General features: G+C 37.7%; 1 protein-coding gene across 2 annotated transcripts in view; it reads right to left on the bottom strand.

The window, feature by feature from the left end:
• CLSTN2 (calsyntenin 2) overlaps nucleotides 1-20,905 on the bottom strand; it is a 324,990-nt gene that overhangs the window by 31,946 nt on the left and 272,139 nt on the right. For both annotated transcript variants that reach the window (XM_071566208.1, XM_071566207.1), the window contains exon 9: nucleotides 1,328-1,490. In XM_071566208.1, the coding sequence (XP_071422309.1) occupies nucleotides 1,328-1,490 (163 nt within the window). The remainder of the gene's footprint in view (nucleotides 1-1,327; nucleotides 1,491-20,905) is intronic.

Below are 20,905 nucleotides of genomic sequence, written 5' to 3'. Positions count from 1 at the left end.
GTTCATCCCAGTAAACTACTGGCCAAACCAAAGTACTGGTTTCTGAAAAGTTTGATAGATATTTCACTAAGTGTTTTCTAGCAAAAAAAAAAAAAAGAAGTAACATTCCCTTAGAATATTAACACCCTAGATTAAAATGAAATGTATTCTATGTTTAACATCAATGAGAAACTTCAATGCACCAAAAGATCACCTAAGAGATAAAAAGCTACACATGCAAATACCAGTCAGACAAGAATTAGTCCACACTTTTCAAAATATTTGGGATTAGTGTCATGCTGAGTAGCTTCCTATAATACCAATATTCTAAACTTATCAAATCTTCTTTTCAAGATTAGTGAGGTTTTATTCTGCATGTTGCCATCAAAGTAGAGATTGGATCTTTACCTCAAGGTGTTCACAATCTACCAGCTGGATTTGCTTCTAGTACTATTTACACTGAACAGCTCTACCATGAATAAGATGTCCAAATCTTGCAGATAATGTATTGTAAATGAGCAGAGATCAAACTGGCAAATGTAATATAATAATGGAGAAAGTGAGACAACATCACAGAGTGGGGAAGAACCACAATCTATGTTAAAGCATTTTTCCTAATTATGCAGTTTACTTCACTTCATACTTTGTCTTAAGTGAAAACAACACACAGTGTGTAAGTAGAAAATCAGTAACGGAGGCAACTTTACAAAAGCAGACAGGCAGAAAAAGAAGAGCACTTCAGATGTAAGGCAGAGAACAGAGAAGGAAACAGTGGTGTAAGGACCAGAAGAAAATGAGAGGAGTGGGATTAGAAAGGGTAGAAAACAAAAAAGGCTAATATTTAAGCCAAGACCCATATAAGTGTGGCTCAGGGGGCTGGAGTTGGGGATTTATTTTACTCTCACTTTTACCTCTGGTCTATAACAGGGTGAATCAATTAAACTACTGGAATTGCTGGTAATATCCATGCAATGTGAAGAGCACAAGACTGGGCCATGAGTTGTGAAAGAAATTTGGAAAGAGATAACTGAAGCTCTTTAGTATTATCTTTGCTTGAAGTTGGAGAATGAGGGAAACAACTAAAAGAAGTGAAGACAGAAGAGAAAGAAGACAACCTTTCACATTGAATAGACAAACTGTATTCAACACTCCTTTAGGTGAAAGAATTCATGAAAATGCAAAGCCTATTATGGCCTGTCCATTTTATCCTTGGACTTGATTAATTAACAATTCTGGATTTACTTCATCAGCCTTTTAGCAATTTATTTCCTATGCAATCAGTGAGACAAATAAGATTATTTCATTCTGGCTTCCCACTGGCATTGCCTGTTTTTGGCTGTGCCCTTACCTTGCCAGCAAGCCCCGACTGTGAGCTGCATGGCAATGTGGGAGGGGTGGATGGGCCAGTCGTTGGTCACCAGGTAGGGCTCGTAGGTGGTTCCATCCATGTACAACGTAACGACGGGAAACTCCACATTGACCACGTAGTAATGCCATTCTTTGTCACAAATCTGAAAGGCAGAGGGCAAGAAAAGTATTACTTAGCACTCATGGTCAGGTGACTGATTGTTGTATCCTGAGTGTTTTTTAAAATGTTTCAAAATTTCACTCATAGGAAAAAAAAGAACATTACTGCAATTTATACATCTCTAAAGTTAATGAAAGCTAAAACAATATTGATAAATTCTAGTGGTAAACACCCACAATATATGCAGTAAATAGAGGTATCTTAAAACACTCTTTGAAAACAAGACATGCACAAAATAGAAAAATCAGACAATACATTATTTGCTTTGTATTTTCATATATTTATGTTAATACATAATATCTTAACAATATTGTAATATCTTAATGTCTATACCTACTTTTAAGAATACAAAATTTTATTTGAGATGTATACTTAGGATGTATCAGCATGGTTATTGAGGATCCCTATGAGCTTCAAATTGAGAAAATATATAGCACTTAGTCACTATGATGAGTTATTATCAGTGATTGCCATTACTAACTTAACACAGTAGCACTTAGAAAGCCCTGTGCAACACACAGGACCTCAGCAGGGCTACAAGGAGCTTGGCTGTGCTCTGCGTACACCCAGAGGGCCCAGCAGTCCACGTGTCCAACTGATCCAAGCAGGAAACTCACTCATCTTTTGGCCTTGAGCTTTTTCACAGGTATTCAGGAAAGTGAGGATATTTATGGTTTCAGTGATACACATCAGTTTTGAAAAGCAACGGCCATAGTTACAACATGCTTTCAACACGATAATATTTGTGTCAAATCTGATGTGAATTTCTGAGGTGGACAACCAGGGATTACTGCAAGACAGCCCAACGTAGTTTTAGTTCACAAAGGTACACCCAGATGAACCCTTGTCTCTAAAGACAAGTCTACTGTATAAATATCAATGTCTGCCCAATTATTTTTTTTCCTTTGTTATGTCTTGCAGATCTAAAAGTTCAGAGGAATAAATCACAGCAAATTGATAGAATGGGTTAGCTGTTTTTTTAAAAAAGCAAGTTACAACAATGCTACTTTCACTTCTGGAGAGATACTTGTTTTGGTGTATTAAAAAATGGAAGTGCTTGAATGCAGATATCCGTGCTGTTTCACAGAAGCAAGCAGAAAAGTGATGTTTAAACATAACACTTTGTCCTTGGCCAGGTTAAGTGCTATCTGCTGCAATATCTGCCCTTTGAAAACAAAAGCTAATGTTTTGTTCCGGGAGACATTTCAACAAGCACTTAATCACTTCTCTTTCAAACGGATACATTTATTACCACAGACATCACAGCTCCTCAGCAAGAGATAAATGCAGCAAGGGCTGCCACTGCCTTCCTTCTGTAAGCAGCAGACAGCACAAATGTTTTCTGAAGGTTAAATGAACTGAAACCAAAATTGAAAGTAAATAAATGGGAAGACTGAAAACTTCTTTGAACAAACAGCATTCATTCATGTATAGTATTCTGCAGACCTCCCTTTAAAAGGAAAAACAGCTTGCCAAGTCTCCTGACCTGATCATTAGCATGTGATGCATCACGGCCTCATGTGTGAGACGTTTTACATAAAACAAAACAACTGCTGCACCTGATTTTGAGAGGCGTTGCATGGCAAAAACTACAGGCATTAGTATTTGACACTTTTCTGAGAACTGTTTCACACTAGTTCTGTTTTGCAACCCTGAACTGCATCACTTGAGATGCCCCAAGTGCACCCCAAAGAGTGAGCAATTCTCCTCCCATGTGACGAAAGCAGGAGACTTTAATATAGCAAACCCAAACATTTTGGGGCATTATACACACAAAGAACATAATAATGTGCACTAGTGTAATTACCCCATTGACTGATCATTAGGCAGTTACATTTCTCAAAGACAGTGCTGCCTGGAAACACAAGACTACGTGAATTCCACAATTCAAGCCTCCAGCAACTGTGCTCAAGTGCTCCTAAGAAAAATGGAGTTGTCCAACTGCAGATGTCCACATGAGACAAAGTATTTACGAACTTTATTTTTTCTGATACCTTCTGGAAAGTAAGATAATGCAAGTCTACACAGCTTGGTGAAGTCCTCAAACCATCCCTGCATGCTTTTTTCTTAAATTTCAACACATTAAGTTTTATTTTGAAGGGAATTTACACACTTAGGAGTCTCAGCTTGGTGCTTTCTGAGATTTCAAAAGCACCTGTTGGTCAGGTGCTTAATTGTCATACAATTTCACTACATCTTAGGGACACAGACGTGTGTACTTCACCAAATGATCTTTCAGTACTGGGCTCCAGGGTAAAACCAAATATTCTATATGGAAGTAAAAATTTACTTCAAAACTCTGGAATACATTCCAGTCATTCAGCAGCAGGTAGTATTTCAAGGCTGGGCATTTCACAAGAAACAAAATAACGAAATAAATAATTGTGGCATGTAATTTGTTCTGCTGTCATTTCTGACACTTTCTTCACCTTAACATAGGAAGCCAACTTTTAACCTGCATGTATTCCACAGTGGCAAAAGGATGTAATATGAAGCAGTGAAGCCATGAAAAGAAAATCATAAAATACACTACAGTGGCAAAAAGAGAAATTTTAATACACTGAAGTATGAACTGTATTTAAAAAGCCTAATTTATAAAGTTATCCTAATGAGATAAAATTACAGATGAGTAAGCTTGGCTTTCAAAGGCTGCTGGATGGCTGGAATCACTCTATCAACGCCAGTCTGCCTCTAAAATGTATTAATCAAATCACAGTGAATTAACCAGTCTGAATTCTCAGTGCTGATTTCAAGCCATTGCATTGGAATACGCTTTTACAAAACAGATAAAAACAGATTCCACATAAATCCTACAAAGTAGGTGGCCCAAGCTTTTAGCACCTTCTAATGAAAAAAGTCAGAGATTTTCCTGTTTTATACTGAAAAAGCATAGGAACTGACTGAAGCCAAAATCTTTGGTCTCAGAAGCACGTGGTGCTTAGCAGCAGATTTTGTTGGTCTGCAAAATGTCCCATTTTTTTGGCTTTGTGCACAAGAGCTTGGCATGCACATGTGAGAACAAGCACTGCACAGCTCTTCAGTCTCTGAACCTCTCACCCCTATCCTTAGTCATCATTTATTAGACCACTGTGCCTAGTTTGGGCCCCTAAATACAAGAAATACTTGTATAAACTGGAGTGAATTCAGTGGAGAACCAAAAAAATGGCCAGGCCTTGCCATGTGGAAGAGGCTGAGGGAACTGAGCTTGTTCAGCCTGGAGTGGGGCAACATCAGGGAACAGCAGCCTCACAGTGCTGAGGGAGAAGTCACCAGAGAGAGGCTTTTCCAGGAGTGCTGTGCCAAAGGAATCATGGACATCCATGGAAACACGGCAGGCTCAGACTGGATAGCAATCGAAACTCAACATGTTCAGGCTGGGTATAAAGCCATGTGGACAGTCAGGCAGCAGTGAAGGCAGCCCAAAGAGGTCGGGACTCCATCCTTGCAGATTTTTCAAGGGCTGGTCCAAGCTCATAGCTGCCTCTGCTTTGAGGAGATTGGCCCAGAGACCTCCTGATGTCTCTTCTCAGCTAAATTACAATTCTAGTTCCATAAACACCACTGTGCGGAAGATTAGAGAAGGGCAACACTGTCACTGATGTGAATTTTTTTTTCAAAATGAGAGATATTCAGATCCTCTTAGCCACAGGAATAAGGTTCAAATTGATAAAATTCAGGCTTGCTGTGTTGGAGGTGACTGCTGTGCCACCAGGCAATGAGGTACAAGAGAAACATTACCAACACTTCCTCTGGCCATACTCTGAAAAACCAACCCTTCCAAAGCTCTTGAAAGGGGCACAGATGTCTCTGTGTCTGATGAATGATGATTTTCTTACATAGATAACTCCTCACATGACACATTTTGAGGAGGTTATGTTGACATTATTTCTACATGCCCATGCCACAACGTTTTGAAAAAGTGGATGTCATTCATCATTGATGTTGGCAACATGGACAGTTGTGAATCAGATTCTCTTTAAAGGATGAGAGATGTTTAAGGTTTCACTTGAATTTTGCATTCCTTTCACATAAAGAATAGAAGATGTTGAGTCTTTATACCAGCTGTGATGAGACGGAAAAGTCTAGAGAGTAAGGAATAAAATCTGTACATTCATTTGAGTCACAACTATTGGCTACTCTGATGGACTGCACATAAGGCACATACTGGAGGTCTTTGTAACTGCTTCACATGAATGCCTTGGTGGAGGCAGAACAAATTCTGAAATCTTGCTGTGCTTTACCTAAGAGATGTTTCTTCCTTTGTTCCACTCTTTCTTACCTAGTGCCATTGTTACAAAACTTCTCTTCTGCTAATGGCTGACTCTTAATGTGAACTGGGGAGACTCACAAGAACAAGAACAGAATTGTTTTGCAAAACAAATTTTTAAAATTCCATTTTAAAAATCAATCGTTCCACATACTAAATTCTCTATGGAAAGAAAGACCTTGAACTATTGGTTTACATCAGTCACAAGATTTTCACTGTAAACTTACATCATAAATAAAAGAAAAAAATTAAAAAAAAACCACAAACAACCAGGTGAAAGTACAGACAGTAACAATTTCATTTGCAAATGTTGAAATGTTTTCAATCCTAATTGGAGGGCTCTTTTCCAACTTTCCTATCGTAGTGATTTGCTGGTATCAGCAGCAAGGGAAACACCTCAAGTTCATCTAAGTTTTCTGTAAGTTTCCATTTCAAGTATGTGCAAATACCCCCCCAAACCCATTGTATGCACCTGCCCAGAATATGTCCCTTCATACCAAACCTTAACAATGGAACAGTTTCCTTATTTGCAAGCATTTCTCTGCAGAGCTGGGGCAGGTCATCATCGTGATAACTTTGTAAAACGCGCAGAGACAACTCAGGCTCTGCATTTTTATCTCCCTTCACTAAAGAAGACAACTAATGCAGGGACTCTCCCTTTGATCTTATGCTTAATGGCATTAGTGGTGCCCTCCCAGTCACAGTGCCCAGGTCAACCCCCTGCCTTGTTCTGAGACCAGCCACATGCTTTGTAATTCTGCTTCAAAGCCTGGCACCATGACCCTGCTTCAGAGCACAGATGATATTTGGATGGGGAGAAGGATATTATTTTGAGTTTAAAAGAATACCACGTTTTTCATCTCTGAGATAATCCTTCTGAAAGAGCTTTGTAAAAATTTACAGAATTTGGCATTGCTTTATTTCTGTTAAATCCAATAATTTGGTGGGGTTTTTTATATTTTGATATTATAAAATATTTTTATTATATAATTTTGGACACATTTTTAGAGTACTGAGAGAAAGTACTGCACTGTTTACAAACAGAGAGCTCAAAGGAACAAACTTAAAGGTTCTGAAAGACTATTTCATTACACTTTAAATCAATACCTAGGGAATAGTGTCACTGTAAGCAAGGAAGCCTAAAAAGATAATAATTTGGAAATAGTTGGCAGTGGATTTCAAATAAAAGTGAAAAAGTTACATATATGTGCAATTTTTTAAAATAAAAGTTTGTATATTTACATATGCAAATTTTAAAAAATTAAACAATTTAGGCAGTCGAATCATCTGCACAGGACTGGTGAGTTGGGCATGAAGGCAATCCACAGGTGAGCACAGAAAGCTTTCTGCTCTCCCACTCAGGGGTTCCTAATGGCTGTCTCTGAAACAGGATCTTTAAAGACCATGAGCAAGCATTTATCTGTTCCTTTAGAAACTCATCTATTATCTTAATTGTTTTTCTAATGTCAGTTCTCATCCACAGACTCCTACAACTAAGGCGTGTTAGTGTAAAAAAAGGAAAGAACATGCCTTGGGGGCATTGCTTTTGCTATAACTGCTGCTTTCTTTTGATTTCTTCTAATAAATCTTTGCCTTAAATTTCAGTAGCTGAGCCACCTGCAAAAGCTGATTAAGTGATGCAGGGAAGAAAAGAAGTTACATAGTTGACTTTTTTTTCCTTTTTTTCTCATTGCTTATAACCACCTATGATTTCTTTTTCTTTTTTTTTTTTTTTAATTATCCCAACACCACTGAGAATAAAAGATACCCTGCTGAAATGTCCTAGTGTAGACTTCAAGGATGTAATTCAGATATTGACTGTTAAGGATGGGCTTGCTTCACTGGATAGCTGGGTTCCCCAGTGTGTTTCTGCTCTCTGATATAATGAACAAAAATCTACTTCTGCTGGGAATATGCAGACTTTATAGTAAAAATTGGCTGCTGGGAGAACCAACAGATATGCACTTGCAGTTGGCTTTGTGCTACAACATAGTGTGCCAGCACATTCATTTTGAGGAAGAGCTTTTGAAAATAAAACAAGAGCAAAGCACAAACACTGACTAATCAAACCCATCCAGTGATATAAACTGCTATGTCTTGTAGTATTATTTATTCTACCTCAGTATTGCTAAACTGAAAAGGATTAAAACATCTATGAGAAAGGGTCTGGATATTCTTGACCACTAAGTGGAGCTGTGCAGATTGCAAATACATCTCCCATATCCCCACAGTCTCTTCAGACAACTTTAAATAAAGCTCTAAAATATAAAAATATCCATATCATATACTGAGCTGGTATTTGTTTTGTTGTTTTTTGTTTTTTTTTTTGTCTCTTTGGGTGTCCTGTTCTACATTTATCCTTTAGAAGTTCCTTCATATGACATTTTTCTTTCCCCTGTCTGTAAAATCAATATACCCGGTCCCTGAAGTGACAACAGATACAGCAAGTAGGTAGTTAATTAAGGTAGGATGGAAGAAAAATATACTGTATATGGGAAAAGAAGGCATCTATATATTCCCACCAGTTAAATTAACAGGTGATACATTGAAAAGCATCATCACAATTTACCAGTTCAGTGCTTTGTCTATAAGAATATTGCTGCACATTTAACCTCCACATAAAACTTGTAGTTTGAACCTTAGCCCTGCTCAGATTTCAACCCAATGTTTCTCTGAGCAAGTTGCTGAATTCTGACAGGTGGCGGCAGTGAAGGAAAAAACCCCCACCCAACCAGGCTGGTTTGCTCTGCCCCAGTGCTGTGAGTTGGTGAGACTGGAGCACCACACTCCTCCAGTTAGCAGCAGTGCTTTCAGGATGGAGCAATTTGTACTCCTTCTGTGAGGAAGCTTTTCCATGGAGTTTGGATTTGCTTACACGTGCTGAGGTGATGTCAGCTTCACATACAGGGAGCTAATCTGGACAATTAAAAAACCTTCTTCTATATCTGCACTTGTAAAGGACTGCGCATGATTAGTCCTAGAACAAAGGAGATCGAACATTACGCAAATTAATCCCTTATTTCTGGGACCTCAACTGAGTATCAGAAGAACATTAAACAGAGAAGGGAGCAAAAGAGAATTCCATGCTCCTTATGCAACCCTTAAGCAAGTTATTGCTCCCTCACAGGACTTCTGGTGAGGAGTCTAGAAACACAGCTTGTATTTCCTACCTCTGGCTGCATGGATAAAAGGAAGGAAATCCTTTAGGGATTATACTGAGGTGAAGGAGCCAGAGGAATCTCATTCTCAAGTCTCTGCTGACTGTGGTGCATGTCTGAGGTCCTGCACGAGGTTCCAGTTCCATGCCACAGACAACAGGAAACCTTAACAACAATGGCCAGAACTCCGTATTGACACCTTGTTCAGGGAGCTGAGCCAAACAGAAGAGATTTTCCACAACACTGGGTTTTGAAAAGAAGGAATTGAAGGTGAAGGGTTGGGAAGCACTTCTTTGCCCTTATAGTCTCGCTAATTGAAAAGATAATGAAGCTTAATGCAGACTGATTTAAAATTATTTGTCACATACCTTATAAACCAAGTATTTCCTCAGTATAGAGTTTGATAGTTTAGAAAACTATCAATCAGAAAAACATATTGTATTTTCTTGTGTACCTTGCTCAAGTAAATGCTATATGCAAAGAAGTAAAAATCTAATCACAGACTTTCCAAACTGATATTTTAAACTGTTTACTCACTGTCTATTCCATGTTTTTTCTTCTGTTTAATGTTTATACAACTTAGACATTTACTTTCATTTAAAAAAGCAAACTTCCACAGACTGATTATTAAACAGCCCTAAGATTTGTTTAGCATTTTTAAGAAAATATGGAAAGACTATTTGATTAGAATATCTTGAGTTCTGCAATCTGTTATTCAGTATGATTTATTTAATATGTCAAACACTTATGTGGATGTCCATTAAATCACTCAGAAAATGTGGTGAGGGAAGTTCCATCTTTTAACATTTTTTTTTCCCTTGGGAAATATCCCAAGAATACCAATTCATCCAAACTAATTCCAGGAATACATTTATATAGCATGTTTACCAAGTATATTCCTCTATGTTTACTGATGTTCCCATAGGAAATGCCTTGTTGTATTTTATCAGAAATTCTTATTTACCTTGTAGTGACAAATAAAAGTAATTATTTCTCTCTCTCCTCAGCCCTTTCGCCTCCATGTACATTCAAATGAATGCATCTAAAAAGATGAGTCTGTATTTAGCACCAGACTTACAGATGTAAGACATCTTTTGATCTTTGATTTTCCTGAGATAAAACCTGAATCTTGCAGAACTATGCAGTGCATTTCATGTGGAGAAGCAAATGTCTTCCATCTGAAAGAGATGGTGAACACAGACACTGCAAGTCCCTTTTATGGCAATTGGGGCAAATTTTTTATTACTGTGAGTTAGTTTGAATCAGATTTGTGTATCATGCTCAGTTTAAAAGAGCTAAGTATAGAGAGCTGACTCTGAGGATTTCAAGATCTGGTTCAGTCAGAACTACCTGCCCCACGTGCTAGAGAGAGGATGGCAATTGTAGTGCTGACCTGCTGTTAGGCACAGTCTCCTCTCGTGCTGCTGGCATCCTGCCAAGCAGGGAGCTCTCTGTCTTGCATCTTGGCATCCTTTGTCCTCCTTTATAATCCCAATATCCACTCTATTATTCCTTCACTTAATGAAGCCAACTTAATTCCAACCACATATGACGTTTGAGTCATCTGCAAATGAACCTTCGCTGCGTAAAACCAGAGAGGATTTAAAAAAATCTCATGGTAAACTTCTGTTCATTGACGGTAGAAAAAGAAAGAACATGGAATGAAATAACAAAGACATCTCTTAGGTTTTTGTTTTGCAGTTCCCTGATGAGATCCTGCATGACAACATTGCTGGCCCTTTTCCATCAGAAACCATTCGAATTTGAAATATATCTGGCTCTTCACCTCAACAGATTCTTCTCCTGTCTTACCCTGAAAGAGACTTGACAACTCTGTACCAAACCTGATGACTTTTACTTTACTGTAAGACTGAGAGATGGTGGGTGGGGAAGGATATGTTAAAAATAACTTAATGGTGCCGCCATCCTTTGCAGCTTTTCGTGGTACATATATAGGTATGAATGTATGATATACATAAATATGCATATGCATACATACACACAAGCTTTGGGGTTTCAATTACAATCCAGAGTGAAACAGGTTTTAAAATAGGGTTGCAGAATATTTATGTATTTCTGAAGCTTTGACGTAAAAAGGGAACACTGTTTTCAAAAAGTCAACATGGTATAATCACTGATATTAATAAACCCCAAACAACTTGTGTCATGTATTTTCTTAGACAACTTCTAGTTGTAAAAACTTCGGGGTACTTTTCACAGCTTGTATCAGAACAAATAAATTTAAAAACTGTTGTTTCTTTTTTTATTTTAAAGGCAGAAACTATCAAAACATACGAAAATAAATAAAAAGCTTTCAGAAACTAAGTGTTTAGTAACGGAGTTGGACTGAAATTGAAACTACTGAAGTGATACAAAGGTAATGAAAACTGATACCTTTTAACTATACATAAAGTTGCTATTGATTTTCCTCCAACCAAAAACAAAGTCTTGGTAGGTAATCTAAGGTAAAACAATTTGTATAAACTATTGTAATGATCTCATAAAGAAATACTCATGTGATTAGGAAGTAACATGTTGATTATTTTTCACTAGTAAGGCAATTTTACCTGGCCATTAATCTCTCTCTTCCTCTCTCTACCTCATATAAATAAGCTTATTTTAGCTGCTCTTTACCATTATAATGCTCACTAAAGGTAACAGGGAGCTTTACTGAACAGGAGCTCATACTGTATTTAGCGTATATAGTGTATTTCCCTTTTTCCCTTTTTTTTACATTCTCCTTTTTTCTATTAAATTACACCAATCTTTCATGAATTAACAAAAGGCAGAAAAGTACCTTGATGTAAGATCAAACAGCACTTCGCAGTTCAACTGTCAGGATTAGTGATCTCAAAGGAATATTATGTAACTTTGGGGTTTAGCCCTCTTAAGGAAGAAGTGTTTACTAGATATCAGAAAATATTCATTATACCCAAAAAAGTGCATATTTATTGGGCTTGCTTCTTAGCATTTTTTAAATATTCCTTTAACAGTGGCTAAAAGTTTCATTAGAACAAAATCTTCATTAGAACAAACACAATTCTCCCATAAATAGATGCATTTCCATGAGCATTCTACTCAGAAGATGTTCCCAAAACTAAATAAAACATAATTTGGCAGAAAATTAAAACTAAAGAACCCACAGTAAAATGAATTTCTTATGCCTGGTGTTCCTGATATCACAGAACTTCCATAGATCTCAAAAGAGCTACTCCAAACTTGCAAACGGACCATGAGTTCACTGAATCTCTTCAAATCCCACATCCTCACTAAATGACATTTTGCTTTAAGAATACTCAGATGACTATTTTAAATTGCACATTCAATAATAAAAAGAGTAGCACAAAATGAAAAGGTGAGTAAACTATATATGTAGCAGTGTTTCCCACAAGGAGATAAACTCTACACTGCCCACACCTACAGCAGGCAGTTTCTGCTCAGCTTTTCAGACCCAACTAACCATAAACAACTGTGACCAGTTCTCTGAGCTCTTTGATTGAGAGATGCTACTTTTGACCCGTATGTTTCTTAGCTCCTTCTTTCTTGTCTTTATGGATTTTAAAAGTAAATACACAGGCCACAAGGCACCTGGGGCTAGAGGAAGAGGCAATGATTTTATTTATCTAATTTAGGTGCTAAAGTCGGCCGTGCATTTTAAGTGTGACTTCTCTTCATAAAATAAGTAGCTAAATTCCCTATAAAGTCAATGAAGAAAATATCTTTCTCTGAAGACTTTTAAAGAGACTTACAGTCTCCTTTGCTTTCCTCAACAGAAAATCTTTAAAAGCTTCTTTAGTGACAAGAAAATAGAGGTCCAGATTTACTGTCTTCAGCCAGGCTGGAGAGACCCCAACCTGATGTCTGTCAGGTCTTGAAAACAAGCACAGTATAATTGAAACCAAAATGCATTTACCATCTGTTTACATTCATTATACAATGACAAAAATTCACCTTCTGAGTTAACAGAGCTGCAGACAGCATTAAACCATTATAACATTTTCCCATCACATTTCAGCAAAATGGAAAAAAGACAGGCCTGCGTTATCTGAGTGCACCACGTGCAGTCCTACAATCACAAGGAACTTTCCAGATTCACACTCTGATAGAAAGACTAGCACAATTTTTCAAACTAGACATGTCTTAGTCAAATGCCAAATGAGAGCTAAAGTGACATTCCCATATTTGCAGCATTACTGCTGGGAAAATTCCCACAATGCTGCCACGTTAGGGGAGGCTGAGGCCAATCCACAGTGAACAGGAGCTCTACAGGTGCTGCACAGACCCAAATACACACTGACAGTATGGAACACACAACATTTCCTCTGCCACTCCTGCTCAAAAATATAGCAATATATACACAGAGGGAATTTTGGCAAATATCTTACAGAAACAGATATTTCCTGTATTTAGTGAGAAAATACACAAAGGGATGCCCCTAAACTTAGGGGAATGAGAACCCTTTTGAAATACTGTGTAATAAAAAAAATTATTACTAAGGCTGCTAAATCTGTATTAAAACCACCAAATAATTTATGAAAGGGATTTTTACCAAATTTTCAATCTCATTCACATTATTTGCTATTAGCTAATTTGTGGTGCTTAGTCAGTAACACAGACTAAAACTACAGGCACAGGACCCACCAAACTCATTGCTATCCTATAAGTCTGTGCTCTACAACTACCACCTTCTTCACATCAGTGAGTAATACAGGCTACAGTCTAAAACTAATTTTAACAAGAGCTTAAATAATGCTGAAACAACAATGAGGAATGCTAACCACATGCTGTTTCCAAATGAGCCATCGGATTCCCTTTTACTCCTTTATAATTATTCAGAAAAGTTCTAAGTTCACCTGAAAAATCAGTATTAGCACAAGAAGTTCCTCTTTGTAAATGGATATTTGGCCAGTGGAAGCCCCTTCTCTTACCAAAGCCAGAAGATGACCCAGAAAAGCACCCTATGTGGTTTTTAAAACAGAGATTGGCATTTGATCAGTTCCTGCACATATAATATTTATGGATGGAAATTATTATAATATCCCAGTTCTATTAATGTGGGAACTTTAATTATGCGCTTTGTCAATTTTATTCAAACCATCATCCCACCCATTCACACCTTTTTAGCAGCCAAATGAAAAGTGTGATTTTACTGGACACAGCCACTGCTTCCCAAATGTCTTCCCTTTTAAATGGATGGGTTTTGTGAGGGGCTCTCAGTTAATATGGTGATTACTGCTCTTTATTTTCAGCCCATACCAACCTCTCACAAATGAGTTACCTGCATACAGAAAAGCCTAAATAAACCTATTAAGGCTAAAGCAAAGGGCTCTGCTTGGGGAATGCTGCATGGCCACTGTCAGCTCCCATTTGCCCTGGGGAATCTACAGATGTGGAGAGCAGGAAAAAAGGGAAGAAGGAGGCATCGTACCTCCTACCATGAATGCTGCAGCTTGTCAGGCTCAATAAAATATTTCCTTGGTCCTAGCAGGGTGGAAAACTGCTTCTTTCTAAATGGAAAGAATGATCAATATTCTCAGATGAATGCACTTTCTACCCAATAATGAAACGGGAACATTTTTTAAGATCAAGTTCAATCAACCATTATCTACCAGAAACTGAGGAATAAAAAGCACAACTAAAATCTTAGCCAGGATAAGCATTACAAGCTTAATTTCCTGCCCCCTAATTTAAAGGGCTTCTATGATTATTTTATTTATATGCCAGATATTGATCTACACTATGATTTGTCAGTATAAATTTTCTGTTGAACACCTCTCTACGTTACAGAAACTACTGAAAAAGATATATATCCAATGTCTATATATATGATGAGAGATTAAAAAGTGCAAAGGGTTTAGAAGATAGTTTTTGAGAATTAGTCACAAACACATTTACCACTTAACAAATAAGAATAACGTGAAGGGGAAAATATGAAAACCACCAGCTCCCTTGACCTCCTACCCAACTGAAAGAGCCCAAACACCTCATTTGGTTCATAGTCTGAGGCCTGATACCTGACTGACAATATTTTATTAAAGTTTTCAATTAAATTTTGGATTTTTGACTATTAATGCTTTTACAAAGCGTGAAACTGTTTTATTTCCAAACAGTACACATTATGTTCCTGAGCACATCACTGGAAGTTACCGAAGAGATTTGGGGGAATGCTGAGGCCCAAACTGTGAGAGTCTTACATTCTGGGATTATTAATGCCCTTTCTAAAATTGAGAAGAAGTGTGGGCTTTTGAACAAACTGTCTTCAAAGACAGTTGAAATGAGATTTTTGCTCTGTGAGTTTTTTCCTGCTTCAAGGCAGCATATGTAGAATTTTACTTTATTTCGCTCATGAGGGCTCATCATTCATCTTTGAATCTTATCTGGAATTTAAATCACTTTCTCTGATCTCTGGGATCTGCCTTCTCAGATGATACATGCAGGGATTCTGCCTGTTAGATATTTCTATTAAGAGATTTGCAATGAACTTATTTTTCACTCTTTTGAGGGCTCAGTCTGCAAATAGAATTGTGGTCAAAAACTAAATGAAATACTCATCCAGCCAGCCTCCTGAAACACATTATTTGCTAGAAAACCAAGAAAATACTTCTCAGTATGTTAATAATACTTAATTAAAACATAGACTTAATTTAAAAAAAAAGACTATTAGTGGTAATACAAAACAAGCCCTCCTAGCTTTTGCAATTACCTTTCCAATATTAATATATTGGTTTGGAGTTTTCTTCAGTTTGTTTTCCAGAAACCTGACTGAAATCCTAATATTCAAATGTTAAAGGTTACATTTCTCTCACCCTGAGTGCCTTTGCTTCAAGGACTGAGCCTTCAGGCAACTGAGGGGTCTGACCATACTCCTGAAGGGTATGCAGGAAATGAGTGTTTTTTTCTCTCTGAGCACAAGGAGGTTGCACAAAGAAAAAGGAGGTTGTCACTGTTCAAACTAGGATGATACATCCTTCCCTTGCTGCTGGTGTCTGAACAAATACAATGCTTGGTTCAGTCAGTTTTCCGGATGTTATGAAGGTACAGAGAGTGTGATTAATGCAAACTAGACCCCAGAGACAAAGAAAACATGCTGGTTGGGGCTTGTTTGCTTTTGAGGGCAAACACTTGAGCTCAGCTCTGAAAACACGTTTTGAAGAGACCTCGTGTCTTCTCCTCCTCACATGTTCCCACCTAAACCCGTCAGTCACTTTGTTAGACCAAAGGACCAGACTCCCCTTATTGATTCTAATCTCACAGGAAGGGCTATGTGCTGGTGTTAATTCATTAAATAAATAGCCAGACTTGATAGCTCAGTTGTCACCTACCATCTGGAAAACACCAGGATTCCCAGGTAAGTCTGCACACAGAAGAAAGCCCACCTGAATTCTCCTGGGCTGGAGAGCCTCTCCTTTAGGCAATGGTACTGCTGGTGCTTTGAAGGCTTTCCATGACCCAGCAAATCCATCTTCAAAGGCTTCCTACCTCTGAAGGAAGTGTTCCTACTACTTGCAAGGGTTGCTTTAAAAGTGCTCAGCAAAGGAAGACGGAGCTGACACAGGCATTAAACACCCGTTCACAATTCCCATGCTTTGGGAAAAGTGCTTTGCTTGAAAGATATTTGCTGTGTTGAAGGTTCACAGAGCAAATCAGAGATGAAAGAATTCCTGCTCTTCCACAGCTCTCATGTTTAATTGAGAGGATATCTCCAGAGGATCATTTGGTGGGAATCCATGGAGCCCACCACTACAACAGTTTTGAATACTGTACAGTCTGAGGTGGAGGAACCCACAGCAGAAGAAAGACACATCAGAAGTGGATACTCCTTCTCCATGCAGATTAGTGTTGGATTTACTTCCATTCCAGCAGGCAATTAGCACATAATGCAGAGAAAAGCAAGGGTATTTTGTCTTAATGCAGCTAAAAGGTGGCCATGAGTCATATTTGGCTACCTTAATAATTTCTGTGAAGAATGTTGTGTATCCACGTTTCTGTATTTATACGCAGGGATAAGAGAGGAAATTATACAACCCAAATATTATGCATAGTCTCTTTACTGAAATGGGGACTTTAATTACATAGCTGGCATTTTGCAGACAGGCTGATTATATGTTATATACCATACTCAGTTAATTAGTTATCAGCTATATTTGTGACTTTGTCTGAGAATGTTGTTATTTAGTCAATATATAGCTTGCTTTCAGTACTAATCATGATGACATTCTTAGTGTTTTCATAGGACTAAACAATCAGCACTGAGGGTCTGCATCCCAGAATAGTTCTGGGTTGATGTTAGGGACATGAAACAAATAGACTGTGGGAAAAAATTTTCAATATCAGTGTAGCACAAACGTTTAAAGTTTTATGGATCCCATTAAAGTAATTATTTCAAGGTTCACACATTTATTCACAGGTGAGCTGGCTGAATTTTCCCTGTGAAGCACCGTTTTGCTGATGGAAAAGGGCTGCTGGGGTGCAGACATATTCTTAAAATGAAATTACTATTGCTAGCAATGTGACAAGAGATTCTTCAGGAAAACAAACAAACAAAGAAAGAACTCTGAAAAAATATGCCCTTTAGTTTTGTCAAATAGTTCAGGTGTTCGTTTTCAAAACTATAAATAACTTTTTTTTAAAGGAAAAAAAAGAAACAAAAAGAATCTGAATATTGAGGACAAAATGTCTAATATGCTCCCTTAAAGTACATTATAATGAATCCAAAGTCTTACATGACATGAAACCACTGTAAGGGCTGAAATACTAAAGTTCATAGGTGAGTTGTATGCCAGCTCAGGGCTGTGTGTTTCTGAAATCAAAACACAATTAGTCCACTGGAACTAATGATGATGAAGGAAAGGAAGAAAAGACCTACAAGGAATCAAGGTCCCCTATGGTAGGTACCTGAAGGAAACTGCACTTTCCTGTCAGCTCTGCACACAAAGGACAATGGTCTTCCATTGCATACCCACTAGAGGCAGATTAGTAACAGAATGTTCTGTTTGAATTGTTGTAATACACTTAACTGTGATCCCAGTTCTTCTGTTGACTTTAGCTGAGCACTGGCTGATAAGTAACTGCAGGAATCTTCATTAAATCCTCCACATTTGCTTAAATATTCAGCATATGGAAAATGAAGACTGAATTTGAAATCAGGGTCTCTATGCTGGCCCTGGAGCATGAGAGCAAATCCTTACTGGGGAGTGCAGCCAAACCCAGGGGTGTCAGCAGAGAGGCCTCAGAGAGAGTGTGAGGTCACTGATGGAAGAATAAAACTGCCATTGCAGGCCATGCAACCAATTACAACAACAACAGCAACTTACTCTGAACAAATCTGAGTCCACGGGTTAATTGGAATAAACAAATTGAAAGGGAAAAGACTGAATTGGTAATAAAAGAGCCAATGTAAGATTGAAAAGTAACTTAGCAAGAGCCTGGACTCTGCCTAACTGCTTGACAAAATGAAGAGAGTGTCTTGAATTCATTAATTGTCCATTTGGAAGAACCCCAGCACAGGGTCAGGGAGATCTGTGCAATCAGTCTGCAGCTTTTTGTCTGGTTTTGAGCAGGCTTGAGCAAATTAGGAATAGGAACTTAACTGGCTGTTAGGAGGATATTTTAAAACTGGGAGGTATGCTATAACACACTACTAGAACTTTGTACAACATCTGTGGCATAGGCATGTTTCTTTGGGGAAATTTACTTGTGATGGAGAATTGTTATGACTTTAATATGCAAATACTTCAAAAACTCTAAAACTAAAACCCATTACAGTTATCAATGATACCAAAGAACATCAGGAACTTTCCTGAAATTATGATTCAATAAAGTCACAATTTCTAATGTTAAAGCTGCACTTAGACTTTAATTTAAAAACAACTTCTGTAATGGAAGATTCAGGTGAGGATCCTGCTTTTGCCTCCCTAGGAAGCTTCTGTAGAGTTAATTTCCTGCTTACAAAGAATATGGGACTCTAAAGTAAAAAATGCTTTTAAAACATGAAATTATTCCTAAAGATATCCATTTTCTAGCCAGAACTAATACTATTACAAAATTATGAATGGATTCACAATTATTTGTAACCTAATCAGGGCTGAGATGATGGTACATGTTAAATTTAAAAAATAATCCTGGCTCTGGCAAAGCTCACAGCTCCAAGCACAACCTAAACAGTGCAGTTTTAATTGGTGGCACTGAACTAAAAACCTGCACAGATATCCTGATCTTATTTAAAAGCTACTGATATTCCCTTTATTCTCAGAGAGAGAATATTCATTTGGTAGGAAAGCAAAGGTTTAGGTTCTCAGCCAGTGCAAGAGCAGCTGCACTGAGATCAGCACAGATTCCCAGCAGTGAAAGTGCTGGCTGGAGTTCTGCAGGTCCTAATGCAGCCCTCAGGAATTCTTTACTTTCTGCAGCAAATAAACACACTAATATCATGAAAGTTCAATATGGCCAATAGATATTAGTTCTCAAAGTCTGCTGAATGCAGTCAGTGTGGTTTGTTGTTTTTTTTTTTTTTTTAAATCTATGTCTTAAGACAGTCAATATCTTTAAAAAAGTAGAGTTCTTTATGAAAAGTGAAATTGATCTTTCTTCAAAATCACATAAATCAAACATTTGGTTTACCCACCACAGTCATTCCTAATACATCCCAGGTGTCCTGCAAATAAGAATATTGATTTTGGTGATCTGTGGAGGTTGTATAGTGAGAACTGACAAATCCATACTACAACTAAATGGCTCCTACTGTCTTGGGTGTGAAGTTATTTATATGGGTACTCTCACATGACAAATTACTGATATAAGTTTTATTAAGCCATTAGAAACCATAATAATATATTTTCAGAATATCACACATTACTTAGAGAATCATACATAAAGCTGGAAGGAATTTTAAGGTGATATATAAAGTCTGTCTCTCTGCCAAGGTTGCCCCATGTACATCCGCTACAATTTGAATAATAAATATAAGAAAACAAAATTTAGTGTGTACAGTACAGAAAGGGAGGATTAGTAGGTCAAGTTCTACTTCCCTTTTGATGGAAATTTCAGTAGCAAAGAATTTGATTTCAGTTGCTTCCATTTCCCAGTCCAATACCAAGTTGGATTTAATGACCACAACACAAAAGGAAGATTTCTATTCAGTTTTCTGATGGCAGACTGAGCTCACTGGAATGTGACCATAATGTCATCTACCATTTTATTGTATTTGACAGAATGTCCCATTAATATTATTATCATGCCTTTCTCAACCCTGCTCTTGAGCTGTGCAAATGACTCCCTGTTGCCGTTGACTCTGCTTTGGAAATTGGCCAGAAAGGTTTTCCCAGGAAGACCATTTTATTTCCTACTGTCTACCAATCTCTACTCCATAAGAAGCAACTCCATTGCCCTCAGACAAACACACGCCCTGGGGTGTCCTTTGCACAGCACCAGCTGGGCAGAACAACCTGCTGCATTCTCTGTGGCCTAACGAGCTGCAATAATCAGTGATGAGCTTCATCAGGCTCTGACCTGTCAGACCCAGCACTCCTGGAACAAGGGTTTCTTTTGCTTATCACACTGGGGGAAGTAAATAACTGCATTAGGAAAAAAAACCAGCTTTCAAATAAGAATTTTTCTATATAACAGACATTGTGACAGCACTGTAAGAGTTTGCAAACTGATTTGCAGGCAGGCTGTGAGCTGCTTTTGTAGCCTTGAAACTCCTAATGTGTAATACTGATTTTCACAATGGGTTTCAAAAATATAGATGGCTTAGTTACAACTTTAAATAATGAAATTGCTTCATCATACTGACAGATAAAAGCACCTGAAACCCTCAATTATGTAGTGTAGGTGCAGCATGTCTTTGTGCTGTCATGCTGTAACTTCCATGTGTCTTAGTAAATTAGACCCATAGTTCATTCCTGATGAAATAATTCTATTATAATCCACCTTTCTTGTCACTAAATTGCATCAAGCAAACATGTCAGTTCA

This window comes from Pithys albifrons, chromosome 11 (assembly GCF_047495875.1).
Source record: "Pithys albifrons albifrons isolate INPA30051 chromosome 11, PitAlb_v1, whole genome shotgun sequence".
NCBI classification, from domain to species: domain Eukaryota; kingdom Metazoa; phylum Chordata; class Aves; order Passeriformes; family Thamnophilidae; genus Pithys; species Pithys albifrons.
The sequence above is the reverse complement of the archived record's forward strand: the minus strand, read 5'-3'. Positions and strand labels throughout refer to the sequence as shown.